Here is a 15,089-nt window from a genome sequence, read left to right as displayed (position 1 = left end):
GGTGGAAGGAGCTTTCAAGTTGAGCCTGGACAGAGGAGCCAGGTTCTAGTCCCAGCTCAATTTATTATTAATCTGTGAAATAGGGTAGTAACATCAAGCCTCACTCTCTCTCAGGGGTTTTGCCAGCCTCAAACAGAAAAGCCTTGAAATGCTTTCCAAAGGCCCAACAAGGCTTAGCAGCCATTAAAAGCATGTTTTATATATATATTGATATATAAAGATGTCATAGATATATGAATGATTGTTACAGTCTTCTTGTGGATTTCAGTTATTTATTTATTTTAAAATATTTTATTATTTATTTGACTGCATCCAGTAAGATGAGACGGAGAAGGCAATGGCACCCCACTCCAGTACTCTTGCCTGGAAAATCCCATGGATGGAGGAGCCTGTTAGGCTGCAGTCCATGGAGTTGCTAAGAGCCGGACATGACTGAGCGACTTCACTTTCACTTTTCACTTTCATGCATTGGAGAAGGAAATGGCAACCCACTCCAGTGTTCTTGCCTGGAGAATCCCAGGGACAGGGGAGCCTAATGGGCTGCCGTCTGTGGGGTCACACAGAGTCGGACACGACTGAAGCGACTTAGCAGCAGCAGCAGCAGCAGTAAAATGAGATGGTTGGATGGCATCACCAACTTGATGGACATGAGTTTGAATAAGCTCCAGGAGCTGGTGATAGACAGGGAAGCCTGGTGTGCTGCAGTCCCTGGGGTCACGAAGAGTTGGACACAACTGGGTGACTGAACTGAGTCTTAGTTGCAGAACAGGGGACCTTTCATTGCTTGGGCTTAGTTGCTCCTCAGCATGTGGAATCTTAGTTCCCCAACCAAGACCAATGATTGAACTTGAGTCCCCTGCATTGCAAGGTGGATTCTTAACCACTGGGCCACCAGGGAAGTCCCTCAATTGTTTTTGTTTTTAATAAATTTATTTTTAATTGGAGGATAATTGCTTTACAATGTCAATTTCTGCCATACATCAATATAAATCAGTATCCCTTCCCTCTTGAACCTCCCTCCCACCTCCCACCCCATCCCACCCCTGTAGGTTATCACAGAGCACCTGGTTTGAGCTCCCTGTCTCAGATAGCAAGTTCCCACTGGTTATCTATTTCACATGGTAATGTATGTTTTAATGTTAACTTTCAATTCGCCCCTCCCTCTCCTTACCCCACTCTGTCGGCAAGTCTGTTCTCTGCGTCTGCCCTGCAGATAGGTTCCTCAGTGCCATCCCCTCAAGTATTGTTTTTTTTTTCCCCCTCAAGTGTTTTTAAAAAGAGAAAAATAAGGTATACTTTAATAAATAAAAAACAAGTTGGAGAACAGCATGAATGGTATGATTCATTTTTATTAAAAAAAAATTAAATATATGCCCTAGACTACAAACATTTGACACTGGTATGAAGGTGGGCTTAAGGGAGCCTATAATTTTTTATATGTCTATATGTATATTTGTAATATATTTATATATCAATATATGTATTTTAACACATGGACATGCATTTACATTCACATATTTACATTAAATATATCTGTATTTGCCTTTGACTCTTTTACAATTAGCCCATACTTATTGTTAAAAAAATCATTTAAAGTGAATGTGACATATTTTGATAACATTAGGTCTGATCCCAAGCATGACAAACTTTCACTTGTCTTATAATTCTATTCTGTGGTTCTGTGGGGAAGTGGTGGCAAAAAATAATAAATGGACAGGGAGAACCACAGGACTGGGTTAGGGGAAGAGTGTATTGGGAAGTGGAACCCAGACCCAGTGGAAGGATCATGGCCATCAGCTGGGAGCAGCCCTCTCCCCTCCCTGAGCAGGGGCTGTATTTCCAGGAAGAGGTCACTCTCCAGCCTCAGAACTCAGTACTGTCTTCATGCCCCAGTCCTCCTGCCTTCTTGTTCATTGGCTCCTGGTTCCTTGGGCTGTTTCTGTTCTCCTCAGGATCACTTAAAAGCTCCAAATAAAATAATTATATATCCAGCTGGATGGAAAGGCAGAAAATCAGGAAACTCTCTTAGGGAAAAATGGTGGTGTATATCAAATCTGACACCAAGCTGACCTTCCCACTTGAGGAAGAGGAAATGAGTTCAAGTGGAACACACTGAGACCCTCAGCTACTCGCACACCCCAAAGCAGAAGGCCTCTCAGATAGCCTGATCCTGCTCTCTGGGCCAGGACCAAGGATAAACACTGCTGGGAATCACCCAACCACACGGATGTGTTGGAAAGTTGTTCACCCCATTACAGCCCAGTCCACTCATTCTCACACCCAGATCTGGGTAGGCTCAGCTGGACTGAAAAAGTTAAAAAATAAAATATGAAAGCAAACACTTAGTAGTACTTACACTGGAGGCCAACTGCTGTTCCAAGCGCTTAATTTAACCCTCACAAGCACCCTCAGGGTACCTACTATACCATCACCCCCATTTTATAGATGAGGAAACAGGCGCAAATGTGAACCCAGGCAGTTGGGCTCTGGCTCCATGCTCTTCACCAGTTTCCTGCACTGCCTCTCAGCAAGGCATCATGAGCACTGCTTTGCAGGTGAATCAATCCCTCATTCGCCTTATATGGGCAAATATCCAGAGGTGGGCCAGGTAGCCATAGCTAAGCGCTCCCACTCTCATCCCCTTCTCCAGGGACAGGGCTTGGGAGAAAGGAGCAGGGATAGAGGGGGCAAGTCAAGTAGATGAAGGCCCAGGGGAGAGAGTCAGTACATGCCATAGAAGGGGCACTGGGTGGGCAGCAGGAGGCAAGGTTTAGCCTTGGCTTTGCTATATGCCCTTTAAGTGGATTTTCCTCTCGGATAAAAAAACTTTCACCAGCACCTAGTAATACAACGCATGGTATATAGTAGGTACTCAATAAAATGTTTACAGGTAAATGGACAATCAAAGATACCTGCCAGCTTGTCACACCTAATGAGTCTGCCAGGAAGAACCCTCCCCACTCTATCATCTACCAGCTCCTTTGAAGAGAACTCAGTGGGGACAAAGCTGAAGGAACTTCACTAGTCTGTCTCTACCTCCCTATTTCCTTTTCACTTAGGAACATGCTGCCCCCTTCATGCTTCCATCAGTAAATAATCTCATTCAAAACAACAAATCATTAACTAGCCTCTGGATTCCAGTCTAATAGAGTTCCCAAACGGGCTACTCTTGAAAAGCCTGGAGTGAGTTAGCCTGTCTCCTCTCCATTTACTGAGCATAGCCATGAGCCAAGCCCCAACTTGTGTGTATATATGGGGGAGACAAGGGCATATAAGACACAATTTCTTCCTGTCCTCAAGGACGGAGAGTCTACAAATAACTATAAAATACAGGCAGAAAGGGGAAGTGGAGTTATTGCAACAGACTCTGTTTTAGCCCTAAGATGGGGGAAGGAAAAGATACCTGCTTTTTTCATACTTAACCTCAGCATCTATTCCCTGCAGCTAGGTGGGGGAACGTGTTTTTTTTTCCTTCTCTGAGCAGAGACCTGAGACCACTACTCTTCCCTCCCCTTGGCCTCACCCTGCAGGCACCCATCCATCAGCATTCCTCCCCCAATGGGTGATGCTATCTCCCCACACAGGTTTGGACCTGCAGGTCCTGGAAAGTTTTGCTTCTTCATGTCTGGGAATTCGTCTGGGACCCAAGGAAAGGTCATCAACCTCTTTTCTAGGACAGGTAGGTCCCTCATGCCCACCTCAAGCACATTCCAGGACACACCCTGAGCCGACCCTCCTTCCATTCCCCACCCTGCTTAACTGCTGGCTCTGCTTCCTCTGAGAAGCCCAGGCTTGGGTGGGAGGAGGAAAGGCAGATACAATCAGAGGTGAGGCAGGGAGGGGCTCACAGAACTTGAGTTCCTGGTACTGGTACTATTTCCTGCCCTGATGGCTCCCTCACCCTCACTCAGGGTGGGGAACAATCAGGTACAGACAAGATCACGGTCTGTCAGCCATTCACTGCTGTCTCCTCTGCAGCCCTTCACTTGGGTTTCATGCAAGCATACAGGCCCTGATGGGCCCAGGTGATGTGGACAAGGGGTGCATTTGTGGCCAGAGAGGCAGAAGGCAAGCGGCATGCATGTGCTGAGCTGCAAGCCTATTCATGCAGCAAGCCTCTGGATTTGCCACAAGGGGTGGTCACAGAAGCAGCTCGAGCCCCTGGAATCTCTGCTCAGTGGCTTGGACATCCACTCCATAGGCTCCAGAGATTGTCTCACTCTGGATGTGGAGTAAGGTTTTTGCTTGGCAAATGGGGAGGGTGCCTTTCCCCAGGGTAACAAGATATGGAGGACCTCAGAGCCTCAGGCTTTTCCCACCCATTTCTGTTGAAAGGCAATTCCACAGTTCTCAGTTTAAGGTGGAGGCAGTCTTAGAGAGGGCTTCCCTGGTGGCTCAGTGGTAAAGAATCCGCTTGCCAATGCAGGAGATGTGGGTTCAATCGCTGGGTCAGGAAGATCCCATGGAAAGGGCAGTGGCAACCCACTTCAGTATTCTTGCCTGGGAAATCCCATGGACAAAGGAGCCTGGCAGGCTACAGTCCATGGGGTCGCAAAGAGTCAGACACAACTTAGCGACTAAACAAGTCTTAGTGAAGCTAGAAAGACAAACGTTCCACTGGTAACCCCACCGCTCACCTCACAACCTCCAGCTGCCCCCTCATAAGAACTACTGAGGTGGGTACAGGTGAGGATGAGTAAATGAGATCAATGATCAATTAAAATTGTTTATTTTAAAGTGGAAAGGGAGTGACACAGAGGCAACTTTTGGCATCTTCTTTCCAGGCCATCACCCCATGTGCTTCCCAACCCAAAGCACTGACAGGAGGAGCCCCGGGACAGGCTGAGGGGCCAAAGAGCCGCAAGGTCACAGAGAGATCTGTTCAGCCCTGGAGAGGTGGGGTTCAAGGGTCCATCCCAGCTCCCTGGTCCTAGAACAGGGTCAGAGCTCAGGAGTGCAGGGCTCCCCAGTGGGCGAGGGCACCCGCAGCTCAGCATCGTGCCTGACCACGGTGAAGAGTCCCACCACTGCCAGCAGAGCCACCACCATGACGGCGGAGCAGATGCTGAACATATTCCGAGTACCCGTTTTGCGATCGCTGTCATGGAGGACCAGGAGCCCCAGGCAGGCCAATAAGTGCAGGGGCACCCGGAACCAGTTGAGGACACCAGCTTGCTCGGTCTCAGGGATCACCTTTCTCCGCAGGAAGCTCATGCTGGGAAAGTACAGTCCACAGGCCAGCTCGATAAGGAGGAAGGCTATGAAAGATTCCACTGGACTCTCCTGGCCTGGGCTGGTAGAGAAAGTCAACATGAAGAGGGAGAAGACAACGATGAGGACGGCGAGGGAGAGTAGATGCATGGGCTGAAGGTGGTACCTCTTAGAGGTAGCGATGCGGTACAGGGAAGAGCCGAGTAGGCTGGCTGCCATGAAGCTGGAGAAGATGATGCCCAGTGGAGCCCCATGTGGGTCCAGCACAGGTGTCCAGAGGAAGACAAAGATGAAAACGACACTCTCAAACAGGGCCTGGATGGTGCCTAGCAGCAGCACACGACGGTCTGACAGGAGGCAGCGCAGGCCCCCAGCACAGGTCCTAGAGAAGGCACGCTGCCGATCATAGTTCTCTCCCCAGTTATGAAGGGCCAAGGCCCCAGCCAGAGCCAAGAGAGGGATGGCGGCCACAAAGGGGGCTACAGGCCCCAGGCCCATCCAGCAGGCCACAGCCTCAGCGGCCACACCTGCCGCTACAGCCAGCACATGGTTCCAGAAGGCAGCTCGGGCAAAGGTAGCCGGGATCCATTCGGCGGGGAAGTCATGCCGTTCCAGGTGCTCATGGATATACCAGGCCTCAAAGGCTGAGAAGAGCAGGGCTGTAGATAGCCCACCTAGTGCTCGGCCCACCAGCAGCACAAAGTAGTCCCGGGAGAGTTTGGTTAAGCAGCAGAGAGAGTAAGTGAGGGAGAAGAGGACACAAGATTTCTTGCGACCCAGCCAATCCACCAGGGAGGAAGCCACCAGTCCAAAGAGGACGGTGGAGGCAAGGCCGCAGACGTAGAGGATGGCAATTTGTGCCTCCAGGAAGTGGTAATGCTGGTAGAGTTTGTAGAGGTAGGGGGCCTGCAGCCAGTCAGCTGCCAGGGCCAGGAAGTAGACCTGATAGAAGTCCAGTTGAAACCGAAGGAAAGAGGGATTGCTGCAGGCCCTTCCAGAGGGCTTAGCCCGGCATCTTGACAGCTCCAACCCCAGGCAGGAGGCCAGGAGGACCACAAAAGCAAGGTAAGCAGTCACCAGCATGGCCGGCCCCCGGACGACCTGGGAAGAGAAGGGGGCTTCAGAGTCACATCCATTGCCCGGGTATTGCTGTCAAGGGGCTGCCTGTCTAAGCAGAAAGCGGATCCACCCAATCCCCCTGCCAACAGAACTCCCCCACCCCTCAATTCCACTCCCCCAGAGCTCAGACCGGAGGGACCAGTTGGGTGGGTGGGAGGAGTGGCCCGCCAGAGCGGGACACTCTGGGGCAGGGAGGGGTGTGAGAGGAGAGAAGATAGAGCATTCGCCCCACCCTTTCCTGGCATAGCAAAGAGGGAGTACCTAATCCCAGCCCCGCAAGTTAAGGGGCTGCTGCCCTTCCCCGTAACAGCGTTTACACACTTGTACTTCCTTCTGTTACCTCCCATCCTCTTTGGGGAGCCTGTTTTGCCCTCGAGGTCTCGTCATCTGTCCCAGGCATCCCTACCACCCGCGCGGGCCTCTAGAGTTGCTTCAGGTCACACGCGTGCATCTCAGATTTCTCCCTCCTTTGGGTCAGGGCACCCCCACCTGCGCCCCCTAGCCCCGCTTGCCGCCGCCACACACGCTCGCGCCTTGCTCAGACCCTGGTCTCACCTGCTGCCCCGGTCTGCGGGGACGCTCCGGACACGTCCGGCTCCAGGCCGCCCGGCCGCCCTTCCCGCTCTACCTCCTGCTCTGGCTCCGGCTCGGGTTCCACCAGCGCGCCCGCCCCTCACAGCCTGCTTCCGGGAGCCGGGGAGGCCTCTGGCCGCCGCCATGATGGCCCCATCACGTGACAGGGGCGCGGCGTTCAAACCCCGCCCCTGCTCCGCCCTCTAGCCGCGACTCGACGACAACCTCCGGACGCCGGCGGGGCCAAGACTGGAGGCGGTGGTGGTCGCGGTTTCTGCTCCTGGTTCACTCCCATCCGTGGCCTTCCCATGACACTCGCTTTTTCAACTCCCGGATACCTACCGAACCCCCTGGAAATAAAGACCCATTTTCAATCTCTTCCTCCGTGTCGTGGGTTACGGAGCGCTGCTGTGCCTAAGACAATGCCAGCAGTTCCGCAGAGTCGGGGTTTGATCTTCTTAAGGAACATCCTCACCCTAAGCCGAGACGGGCTTCTCGATTTTCTCTTCTCCCACAATAGTGACTTCTGGCCAGAAGTCAGTATGGCTCAGACACCTGAGGGAGGCGGTGTTGTGTAAAGGACTTGGACTTGGCTTGCAGACCGCTAAGGCTCAAATCCCACCCCTATCACTTACCAGCTGTGTCGCCTCTGACAAGCCATATGACTTCTCAGTGTCCCAGTTTCTTGGTCTGCATCATAGGAGAGCAGCGCCCAACTGAAGAAGGCTTAAAGTTCAGTGGCAGTCAAGAGTTAAGAACAGCCTTGGAGTTGGACGCCCACCCTCTGCTACAGCTGTGGTACCTGGGAAAGGTTATTTAACCTCTTTCCAGCTTGAGTATTATCTCCTCAAAACCCTCCAATGGGGAACTTCCCTGGTGGTCCAGCGGCTAAAACTCCTTTTTCCAATGCAAGGGGCCTGGGTTCCATCCCTGGTCAGGGAACTAGATCCCATGTGCTGAAAGGAAGATCCCACCTGCCATAATTAAGACTCGAGGAAGCCAAATAAGTAAATATTTTAAAACAAAAAAAAACAAACAAAAAAAACACCCTCCAATGCCTTCTTATCTCACTAAGCGAAAAAGCCAAAATCATAATAGCCTACAAAATCCTTTGTCCTCTTTTCCGCTGCCACTTCTCTGACCTCATCTCTTACCATTTTCCCTCCTGCGCCTTCTACTCCATCTACACTGGCTCTCACTAGGGCCTTTGCACACTGTGCCCTGTGAAGCTCTGGTTCTCCCAGATATCCACATGGTTCCCTCCTGCAGCTCCTACAATTCTCTGTTCAAGTGTCATCTTATCAGAGAGGCCTTCCTTGCTCATACTGTTGAAAAGGCAGCGCCACCTCTGCCACAGTAACCTACCTGCTTCCCTTCCAACTCTATTCTCCTTTGCTGCCTTTTCTTCATAGCACTTAATATTATCTGGCACACTTACTGCTTACTGCTTCTTCTCCCTACAAATTTCTGCTTTGTTCACTTTTATTTCCAGTACTTGAAACATTTAATGGGACATAAAAGGCATTCCATAAATATCACATGAATAAATAAATAAGATGATACATGTAAATTATTCTAAAAGTGCTGGTCTTTATTAGCTGGTAACACTTATCAAACTTTTTAAAAATATTATTTCTTTATTTTTGGCTGGACTGAATCTTTATTGTTGCATGGGCTTTCTCTAGTTGCCGCCAGAGGGAACTACTCTAGTTGCCGTGTGAGGGTTTCTCTTTTTGCAGAGCATGGGCTCTAGGGCATGTGGGGTTCAGTAGTTGTGGCATGTGGGGTTCAGTAGTTGTGGCATGTGGGCTTGTTTGCCCCGTGGCATATGGAATCTTCCTGGACCAGGGATTGAACTTGTGTACCCTGCATTGGCCAGCAGATTCTTTAACCACTGGACCACCACGGAAGTGCATCAGTTATTATGTATTACACCTAAGCTCTGTTTTAGGAAGTCCTGGGCCAACTGCTATAGATGAAGTGTTTAACTGTCTCAACAACTTGTTAGGTAGGTACTTCAGAATTGGAAAGGTTAGTAACATGACAGGACTCACATGGTAAGAGGTAGAGTCAGAAGTGGGACCCAGATCTTCCCAATTTCATACTCGTGATTTCTGAGAAGATTAAATGTGTTCACCCTCTTGCACAGGTGATTAGTAAGTGTTCGTTTTCTTTATACTGATGAAGGGTGGGAGAGTCTGGAATTATATCTTGAGAAATACTGTCTTATAATAAACAGCTGAGATTTATATTCCACAACTTCCAAAGTGCTTTTATCCCTAACTGGCAAACTTCTAGAGAATAGAAAAGGGTATCGGTTCCCATGCTTTGTCTAGAAGCACAAAGCTCAAAAATCATGATTTCCCAAGGTCACTCAGTGAATGAAGGCATGGGGGAATCCAAATGCCCTCCATCCTGGTCCTGGACTGAAAACCCTTTATCTCCTGACACCCAGTCTCTCAGTTCCTGGTGATCTTTTCTTTGAGGGAGGAGGTCACCCTGAATGATAGCAGGGAGTGGGACAGGATGGCCTTACATGCCTTGTCTTCTGTTTTCCAGGATGGAGGCCAGTGTTCTCCATTACTGAGTTGCGGTTTTCTCAGAAGCACCTAAGAAAGACTTTAGGGAAGGTTACATTATTTTGGATTATTTTTATCATAGGACCTATTCAAAAAACGTTTACTCTTTAAGGTTCCCCTGGCCCCTCAGAGCTGTGAAGCACAGCTGAGAAAGTCCTTTACATGGGATATGTGCCAGCAGAGCTGCAGAGGACTGGAAGGGATAGAGAATATCCTGGGAGGGCAAACCCATCTCTAGGACCCACTTCTAGTAGAGGGCAAGGAGGACCAGGGTCTGTATGTGGGGAGTTACAGGGGAAGTCTGGCTTTTAGAGTGGGCAGGGAGGATGCTCTGGGAATTACTAGGAACCATGCCTACAAGAGGAGCATCATTTAAAACTTTTATTATGAAAATGTTCAAATAAAGGTAAAGAGGTTCTATGAAACCCTATATACTTAATTCAACAATATTGATTTTTATCCTTTTGTTCCTTTTCCTCCTTTCTTTTATTTGCCAAAATACTTAAATACATCACTTCATTCCATGCTTCAGTATGCATCTCTAGGAAATAAGGACCTTTTCTTACATAACCTCAAGGCCATTTTCACATTTAACAAAATCAACACTGATTCCTTGGCATTGTAAGTACCCCGTTCATAATTAAATTAAATGTTTAATTAAATGTTAAATAAATAATTAAATGTTTTCAACAGTCTAAAAATGTCTTTTTACAATTGGGAGGTCCCCATCAGGAATCAAACAAGGTCCACTTATCCTGTGTAGTGGCTGTCTTTGTACGCCACCCTCTCATTGACCCTCCTGTTCAGCCATTGACTAGTTGAAGAAATCAGGTCAGATTTCCTTTAGAATGTCCCACATTCTGGATATTTTGTTTTACTTTTTTTTTTTATTATTATTTTTGTTTTACTTTCTTGTTGTGCCATTTAATTTGTTCTCCACTTCCCATATTTCCTATTAAATGGAGGTTAGTGGTAGGGTTTGAGTAGAATCATGCTCAGTTTTTTTTTGTTTGTTTCTTTGTTTGGCAAGAGTCCTTCACAGGTGGTGCTGAGTGCTTCAGATTGCATCATATCAGGAGGTACAGGCTATGTGGTTGTGCCCTTTTTAGTGATGCTAAGATTCATCAGTGGGGTCAGGTAGTTACAGCTTCATTCCTCCATTGTAACGTTCTCCATCAACCACCATCCTTAGCTTCATCCATTGAAGAGTCTTTCTTTGATCAGTTATTTCATTAGGGGTTGCAAAAACGGTGATTTTCCTAATTCCATATGTCTTCTACATCAGCTGGAGTTCTTCTGTAAAAAAGAAATTTTCTTCACCACTTAGAGCTATTTGACCACCCTGAAATATAGTTTACACAGGACAGGTAGCATAAATGCATAATTCTTTTTAGTTGTCAGTTTTCAGAATATGAAGTTGGGAGAAAAAAAAGTTTGGACTTAGAGCTGAGTAAGGATAAGATGGCCTGGACAGTGGGTAGAGGACAAAGGGACTGTTTGGTAGCTATGTCCAGCCCTTGCTCACTCCAGGACATGGGCTGTTTGGGGGACAATGGAAGACTTGGTGTTCTGGCCCTTGGACAGCAATGAGATGGGTATGACATAGGCCTGTGTGCAGGAAGCTGCAGGACCCAGAGAGATGGGGAGAGACAGACAGAAAGCCGGATACTGGGGAGGCAGAAAGAGAGACAGGAATTGAAAAACAGAAGAACAGAATTGGGAAACAGAATTGGACCTAGAAAGACGGGAACAAAGACAGAGAGACAAAGAAGGGAAATAGAAATCAAAAAGATCTACAGTGACTTTCTCCCAGAAGCAGAATAGGACAGAGAAGGAGAGAAATAGGAGGTGAGTCAAAAGACCAAGCAAAAGATCTTAATTTATCTACTTAAAAAATAATTGTAACATATAGTGGAGCTATATGTAACTTTGTCCTGTTTAAAAAAAAAAAAAAAGACCAAGGAAGAAAACAAACATGAAAATACAAAATGAGACAGGGAAAGGGGAAAGAAAAAGACATGTATGTTAAGTAGATTTTAAATTAGATGGGGAAAAGAAGGTACAGAGTGGGATAAACAGATATAAAGACACAAGTTAGGTGGAGGTAGAGTGTCCAGGTGACAGAAAAAAGGAAACAGAAATGGAGAGAGTGGTGTAGAAAGCTAGCAGGAAGGATAAGCGGAAGGATAAGCAGAAGTATATTCAGAGATAGAAAGGAAAGAACAAAGGGTCCCAGAGAAGGAGGCAGAGAAAGAGAAGACTGAAGCAGATCAGTGTCAGATAACTCGGAGAATATGATGGGATGCTTAGGGGCTCCCAGCTTAAGATCCAATCCCAGGCAGATTCCAACATCTATCAGCTCCATCTTCCTCTTTGTGGCTTCTCCAGCTCCCCAGCCCCACTCCCAGGGACAGGGAACTATGACTAGCTGCGTGTGGATGGAATCATTGGAAACCTGAGTCAAGGGCTCCCAGCTTCCATCACCCCTTGCCAGATGAGCGTGAATGTAATAGATAGGATTATTGCTGGAAGATTGGGGTCATGAGGCTGGGCAAGCCCTCAGAGATTTGAAAGATAAGACATCCAGGTGGAGAGCACCGGGTTCCTAGAAGTAAAGGACCATAAAGGATGTATGATATCCAAGGGGAAGGAGGAACCAAGAATCCTCTGTTCAGCCTCTTCCTCCCGTCCAAGAGCCACTGCCCTTCCTCCAGGCTCACGATGAGAGGTAAAGGGTTCAGAGACTCTTGGGTTATTCAGAGATATGGGTGAAGGTCCACGGGGCAGAAAAAGTGGTCCCTGGATGAAGAAGCCATCTTATCCACGCAAACTACAGAAAAGATGAGCCAAGAAGGGTCTCCCAGGGAGGTCAACTAGAGGGGGAAATGATCAACTTGCTCACCTTCAGGGACCACAGGAGAAGCCCTGAGAAGAACATTTTCCATTGCAGAAGTTGCAGAAGAGGAGGTTCTGGAACCAGTGAGAGCGTGTCCAGAAACTAGCTTCAAAACAGAGGCCTGGCTCTCACTCCCAGGACTGAGGAGGAGGCCAGGGGGCTCTGAGCAGCCTGCCCCCCTCCCTGCCTGGGAGAGGGTCCAGCTGATCTTCTGCCTGCAGAAGTGCTCCAGGAGATGGGCACTCTCCCAAGGGGCAACCGCCTCCTAGACAATCAGACAGTGCCGAGAGGTGCGCTGTCCCCTAAAGCAGCAGCTGCAGTGGCCAGTGGAGCCTGGAGGTCCCCAGGCAGCCCCTCGACCACAGCCACAGCTGTCACTGCAGCCCCAGCAGGAGCTGGAGCAGGTGGCTCGACCCCTGGAGCAAGGGTACATGGGGCAAGGAGAGGGGCGGCAGCAGGTCAAGTGCTGGCCAGAGCACTGGCTGCAGGCACTGTGGGGATAAGTCAAGGGAGGACAGGCGGGGCAGGGAGGGCAGGAGCAGGTACAGGGTGGGCCCGGGAGGCCAGGACAGGAGGGGCAGGGAGCTGCGTAGGAAGGATAGGCGGTGCAGGAGCAGGTGGGAGGGGGACAGGCTGGGTAGGGGCAGGCACAGGCAGAGGGGGGGCAGGACGGACAAGGGGAGGCAGCTGGTGGGCAGTGTCCAGAGGGCGCAGGTGGCTGTTGATGGCTGGCTTTCTTGTTCCGAGGCCCCAGACGTAGGCCCAGAGAGAAGTCCATTCAGTGGCGGGGAGCGGCCAGGCTGGGGGTTGGGTGAAGGGGAGGGTACCTACGGGTGGGGTCAGAGGGGGAACTGTGGGGAACGGGGGTGGGGGCAGGATTAAACCTAAGACACTGCTGAGCCTCTCTGAGCCGGCAGGAGCTCAGACCTCCCCAGCTAGCCCTCCCCTTCCCTGCTTGCCGGCTACCCTCCCCTCCACAGAGCACCTTCCACAGGCACCAGATCAGACCAAGTCCTCTAACTATGATGTGCACTCTTCACGCCTCCGTCCTTTGTTCACTCTTCCTTCTGCTCGCAGTGCCCTTTCTCTCTTCTCCACCTGGCAAGATCCTTTTCATCTCTGAAGACTTCCCCTTTATTCAATCAAAAAGTATTTCTTGAGCTCTGGGCACCTGACACCTGCCCATCACTCTCCAGCCCTGATGACCAGAATGAGTGCTTCAGACTTCCAAACAGTCCCCAGAGGAGACTCAGGGCAGTAGCAGCAGCACAGCAGATGCTCTGAGACTCTGCCTGGGATATTGGTGGGAGCTGGCGGAGCAGGGGAGACCTAGGTCCTAGGAGTTTCCAGACAGGGCAAGTCCCAGGTGTTGAGGGGAGGAGAAGGGCCTGGCTGTCTCTGGGAGCCTGACAACCAGCCTGGACAATTATTACTGGAGGGCTTGTCATGCAGCAGGTAGTGGTCATGTTACAGAGCAAGACAGTGAGGTTTCCTCTTATGGAGTGCCATTTAAAGTGAGGGCTGGGGCAAACAGGTAAACAAATAAATACATTAGCTTGTCTAGGAGTATGGAATGGCTGTGAAAAAAAACCCAGAGTGATGTGATACCAAGTGACTCAGAGAGGTGGATCCTTCAGAAGGAGCAGCTAGACTGCCACCACACAGTCAGCTCCAAGGGCCCTTAAGGGTTTAAAGTGAAGTGAAGTCGCTCAGTCATGTCCGACTCTTAGCAACCCCATGGACTATAGCCGACCAGGTTCCTCTGTCCATGGGATTTTCCAGGCAAGAATACTGGAGTGGGTTGCCACTTAAGGGTTTGGGAGGAGATAAAAGTCCTGGCAGATCACAGGAGAGCAGCCTGAGGCTGACTAGAACCCAGATGGCTGGACTGAGAGGAAAACAAAAGCTGAGAGGAGGGTAAGGAGGCCTGGAAAAATTTGTAATAGCAAATTCAGTGGCCAGGGCTTCCCTGGTGGTCCAGTGGTTAAGACTCCCCGCTCCCAATGCAGGGGCCCGGGTTCGATCTCTGGTCAGGAAACTAGATCCCACATCTCAGCTAAGAGTTTGCATGCCTCAAGTAAGAATGCACAGGCCACAACTAAGACCTGGCACAGCCAAATAAATAAACAACTATTTAAAGAAAATTCAGTAGTCAGGGACAGTGCCACCGAGAAGTGACATTTTAGCAAAGGCATTTTAGAAGAAAGCGAGGGAGACAGCCATGGAGATGGCTCATGGAAGAACATTCCAGAGAGGGGGGACAGCAAATACAAAAAGCAGAGAGGAGAGTCATATGGCACAGGTAGAGAGCCAGGTAGAGGCCCTGGGAGCCACGGCAGTGACTTGGATCTTATTCCAAGGAAAAGAGAAAACCACTGAGAGTTTTAGTCAAGAAAGGAGTATGGGTCTTAATTTTACACCTGCTCCTGATTAGAATGTTCTACTTCCTGTGTAACTGGTACAACCATTTTGGAACACAGTTTGGAATTATCTGATAAAAATTGAGATTGCCTGTACATACACTTTGACTCTTAGCTTTATAGCCTAGAAAAACTCTTGCATGTATATATTGGGAAATATATACAATAATGTTTTTAGTAGAATTATGATAGCCCAAACTGGAAACAACTCAAACTTTCACCAACAGTAGAATAAAAAAAAATTGTGGTATATTCATGCAACTGAATACTCTGCAGCAGCAGCATGCAACT

The 15,089-nt window shown here is 49.1% G+C and overlaps 3 protein-coding genes across 6 annotated transcripts in view; all 3 read right to left on the bottom strand.

Moving 5' to 3' along the window:
- Positions 1-4,712: 4,712 nt before the first annotated feature.
- MFSD5 (major facilitator superfamily domain containing 5) lies at positions 4,713-7,930 on the bottom strand. Of its 4 annotated transcripts, XM_055584074.1 has the most exons (3): positions 7,539-7,930; positions 7,246-7,458; positions 4,713-6,312 (listed from the first exon to the last, which is right to left on the bottom strand). In XM_055584074.1, exon 3 carries the CDS (start codon positions 6,292-6,294, stop codon positions 4,942-4,944), a length of 1,353 nt encoding a protein of 450 aa, XP_055440049.1. In that variant the 5' UTR covers positions 6,295-6,312; positions 7,246-7,458; positions 7,539-7,930; the 3' UTR covers positions 4,713-4,941. The 4 variants fall into 4 exon arrangements, with proteins under 4 accessions (XP_055440049.1, XP_055440041.1, XP_055440056.1 ...); XM_055584066.1 differs by having other exon boundaries at positions 7,246-7,930; XM_055584081.1 differs by lacking the exon at positions 7,246-7,458.
- Positions 7,931-9,899: 1,969 nt separating this feature from the next.
- Positions 9,900-15,089, bottom strand: part of ZNF740 (zinc finger protein 740) — a 59,060-nt gene continuing 53,870 nt past the window's right edge. The window contains exon 7 of the mRNA XM_055584041.1: positions 9,900-10,778. Within this exon, the coding sequence (XP_055440016.1) occupies positions 10,764-10,778 (15 nt within the window). The 3' untranslated portion in view covers positions 9,900-10,763. The remainder of the gene's footprint in view (positions 10,779-15,089) is intronic.
- LOC129654644 (sperm mitochondrial-associated cysteine-rich protein) lies at positions 12,644-13,156 on the bottom strand. Its single transcript, XM_055584052.1, has one exon. It carries the CDS (start codon positions 13,154-13,156, stop codon positions 12,644-12,646), a length of 513 nt encoding a protein of 170 aa, XP_055440027.1.

The sequence above is a fragment of the Bubalus kerabau genome, chromosome 1, assembly GCF_029407905.1.
Source record: "Bubalus kerabau isolate K-KA32 ecotype Philippines breed swamp buffalo chromosome 1, PCC_UOA_SB_1v2, whole genome shotgun sequence".
NCBI classification, from domain to species: Eukaryota; Metazoa; Chordata; class Mammalia; order Artiodactyla; family Bovidae; genus Bubalus; species Bubalus kerabau.
The sequence above is the reverse complement of the archived record's forward strand: the minus strand, read 5'-3'. Positions and strand labels throughout refer to the sequence as shown.

Excerpts from the sequence above, each read along its gene's own strand:
- MFSD5 (XM_055584066.1), bottom strand. The coding sequence starts at position 6,294 with ATGCTGGTGACTGCTTACCTTGCTTTTGTGGTCCTCCTGGCCTCCTGC.
- LOC129654644 (XM_055584052.1), bottom strand. The coding sequence starts at position 13,156 with ATGGACTTCTCTCTGGGCCTACGTCTGGGGCCTCGGAACAAGAAAGCC.